The sequence below is a fragment of the Temnothorax curvispinosus genome, unplaced genomic scaffold, assembly GCF_003070985.1.
Source record: "Temnothorax curvispinosus isolate PA1 unplaced genomic scaffold, ASM307098v1 QBEX01012659.1, whole genome shotgun sequence".
Lineage (NCBI taxonomy): Eukaryota > Metazoa > Arthropoda > Insecta > Hymenoptera > Formicidae > Temnothorax > Temnothorax curvispinosus.
The window spans coordinates 1-2,889 of NW_020222439.1; the positions used below are offsets into that span (position 1 = coordinate 1).

Sequence of the window (2,889 nt, forward strand, 5' to 3'; positions counted from 1 at the left end):
TCGAGGAGGCCGTTGCGACCGGATCCTTCGTCGATCTGTATCCCCTCTTGCCGTCTGTGTTTAGCGACGAAGACGCGGAACTTCTTCTCAAATTAGCCACGAAGAAGACGAGGGTCAATGTGCATATATTCGCGAAGACGGTTGTGGTCTCCGAGGCATTTCTACAGACTTTAATCAAGTCCCTCGAAGCCGTGGCGGAGCAAAAGGCTCGGGACATGGTAGCCAGCGGAAAGTGGATTCAATCTGTCGTCGAGAGTAAATTGAAATCTAAATCCGCGGACGTGATCGTTGAGAGTAAAGTGAGCAAAAAGGAGGAACGAAGGAAAAAGGCAACTGTTGGTAAAGCGGGGGGCGGTAGTCAAGGCAGAGAAACCAGGACGAAGTCTACGAAGAAGAAATATCTTCAGGGAAAGACGCAGGAAAATGACTCTGACGAAGACGACGACGCGAGGCAGACAACGGTCGGAAAGGGTGAGATTACGTTGATATCCGTGGAGGAAGTGAAAGCGGAGGTCATGAAGGACGAGAACGTATCCGTTATCGAGGAAATGGCGGACGAATTAGCGTACTATTTGCAAACGAAATTGAACAAGTCCGCGTTGTCGTTGGCGGAGCAATTGGCGCAATCCAACAAGACCACGAACCTGAGCGAGATCGGCGAACGCCTGAACGTTCTGATAACGAACATTCGAATATTCGACAAAGGTATCAAACATCTGGACAAGGCGGATCAAGCTTCACTGACCAAGTACCTGCTCAAGTCTCTAGGTCTCGATTTTGTGACGAGTATATTTAAATTGGCTGCTCAACAGAACATGCTGCAAGTGGCGGAAAATCTCACGACGGAGACGAGGCAAAGACTGCTGCTCGAATTGCCCGCGGACGTTAAGGAGCCGTTGACCGCTATCCACAGGACGGTGATGGGAGATTCGGTGGAGGACTTTTTGAACAGCGTCGACGGGGCGATGGCAGCCTGCTGTCTGGTCCTGAAGAAGTACGATAAAAAAAAGGAGCGGCCGCAGGTGCACGCACACAGAGAGGCTCTGCTGGAGGAGCTGAACGCCACGCAAGATCCCGCGTTAACGTTACACCTAGTTACGAGCGTGCTCTTCACCGCTGTCACGCAGAACGCCTTACACATGTCTGGCAGACACGTAACAACGGTTCTCGCGTTCCTTCAACAGCACTTGGAGCCCAATACGATGTCGACTCTTGCTAGATACCACGGTACGTAACGATTTATAAGACTATCCTTGGAAAAAAAGAGCTTCTTTACAGTAAAATATAATTAATTGAAAATATATTGCGCTTTTTCTAGATTTAGTACTGAATTTGCTAAGCTCTCCTGACGAAAACGCAAAAATGGAAGCCTCCAGGGCCTTGGAGGAAGGATTGGTGGACATAAAAAACATTGCGAACAATTTCAAGCAACATGTGAAAATAGACAAATCTTGAGAGGGATTACGCAAAAATGCTGTATAATATGAATAATGTAATATAGTCTAGACCCATTTTCTGTAAAAGTATTTGTTATATATCAATTAACGTTGTATTTTATAATAAAATATACAATATACATATTTACAATTTAAAAAATCAGACCGTGACCTAATTTATGTCTATATATATATATATATGTAATAATTGTGACGCTTTCACTGCAATATTCGATAAATGCGTTTGTTTCTTATCGCGAAATTCTCGCAATACTTATCTTCTCAGTACATTACAATCTTTGCCGTATTTACAGTTCGGTTCACTAATAAACGTCAATGCAATTGGATGCCTACAATAGACTTACCTATGTATGTACATATGTATAATTAAAAAAAGAAAGAAAGAAAGAAAGAACTTGACCGCCATTTTTATATGTACACGTAAATATCACAAGTGCAGTTTCTGTAACGACAGGTTACAAAGTCGCTAAGATTCGCGTGAATCCGACGGACACCGGTACCACGGTCTGCCCGATACCCCAAAACAATGCGTACAAGGGCGGCATTTGATAGCCGGACGCTCTGTACACGAAGGCGACCGCCGCCGAGCTGACGACGCCCGACGTCAGCGGCAACAGTACGCCCATTATTATGATAAGCAGCGGAAAGAATCTGTGGATATATACGTAATGTCGTGAATCGAGCCATTTTTCTTCCTCCTCCCACCCCGCCCCAGATAGGAAACAAACTTACGTACTTGCCGTATTTGTGCTGTCGCAGGGTGGCGAAGCAGATCGCGCCGGCGATAGTGTGCACGAATATCGAGGAGAACAGGGCCCAGAGAAATATCTGATACCACATCTCTGAAAAGTAGAGAGATCGACAATACTCACAATTTTAGATATTTTTTAGATAAGGCGACTTCGGATCGCGCTTCAATCAAGTCAATCGGCGAATAACTTGTCGGGGTAGCGACTGCAGTAGGTATTCTGTCAACAAATGGAACTGTCAGTTAAAGGGAGATTTGGAAACCGAGGCTATAGCGAGCTAGACGTAATTTTGAAATCTTGCCGCGGGTGAGCCTGTTAATTGAGTTAATCGCCAATCAAGTGGAGATCGGAGCCCGGTCCAAGTCGCTTGTTACAGTTCGACTGCGATCGGTCATAAATGGGACAAATGGTATTCGAGCGATTGTTTACCTGCGAACGACGTTAAAGGCATGTAGAACGCATTGCCCGAGTTCACGTTTCGCAGCGTCATTTGCGGCCGCGTTGGCAGGTTGACGTTCGTTTGCGTATCCATTCGGGCGTCGATGAGAAAGGAAGAGGCGGAAAACTTGAACGTACAATCGTCCCTATACGCGAGTCCCTCGTTAATTTAATTCGCTTTCCTCCGCGCCCGTTCGGCAGTCGTCGATGAGAGGTTATGTCGGGGCCATCGTTAGGGCGTTACT

General features: G+C 46.1%; 2 protein-coding genes across 2 annotated transcripts; one reads left to right on the forward strand and one right to left on the reverse strand.

The window, feature by feature from the left end:
• Positions 1–5: 5 nt before the first annotated feature.
• Positions 6–1,599, forward strand: LOC112462667 (E3 UFM1-protein ligase 1 homolog; the record flags this gene model as incomplete). The annotated part of the gene is made up of 2 exons (XM_025028571.1): positions 6–1,227; positions 1,319–1,599. Coding segments are annotated over 2 exons (1,359 nt in total), but the record flags the coding sequence as incomplete, so codon positions are not given.
• A 2-nt stretch (positions 1,600–1,601) lies between these two features.
• LOC112462669 (transmembrane protein 170B-like) lies at positions 1,602–2,883 on the reverse strand. Its single transcript, XM_025028572.1, has 3 exons — positions 2,636–2,883; positions 2,194–2,299; positions 1,602–2,108 (listed from the first exon to the last, which is right to left on the reverse strand). The coding sequence occupies exons 1-3, from the start codon at positions 2,736–2,738 to the stop codon at positions 1,913–1,915; spliced, it is 405 nt and encodes a 134-aa protein (XP_024884340.1). The 5' UTR covers positions 2,739–2,883; the 3' UTR covers positions 1,602–1,912.
• Positions 2,884–2,889: the final 6 nt, after the last annotated feature.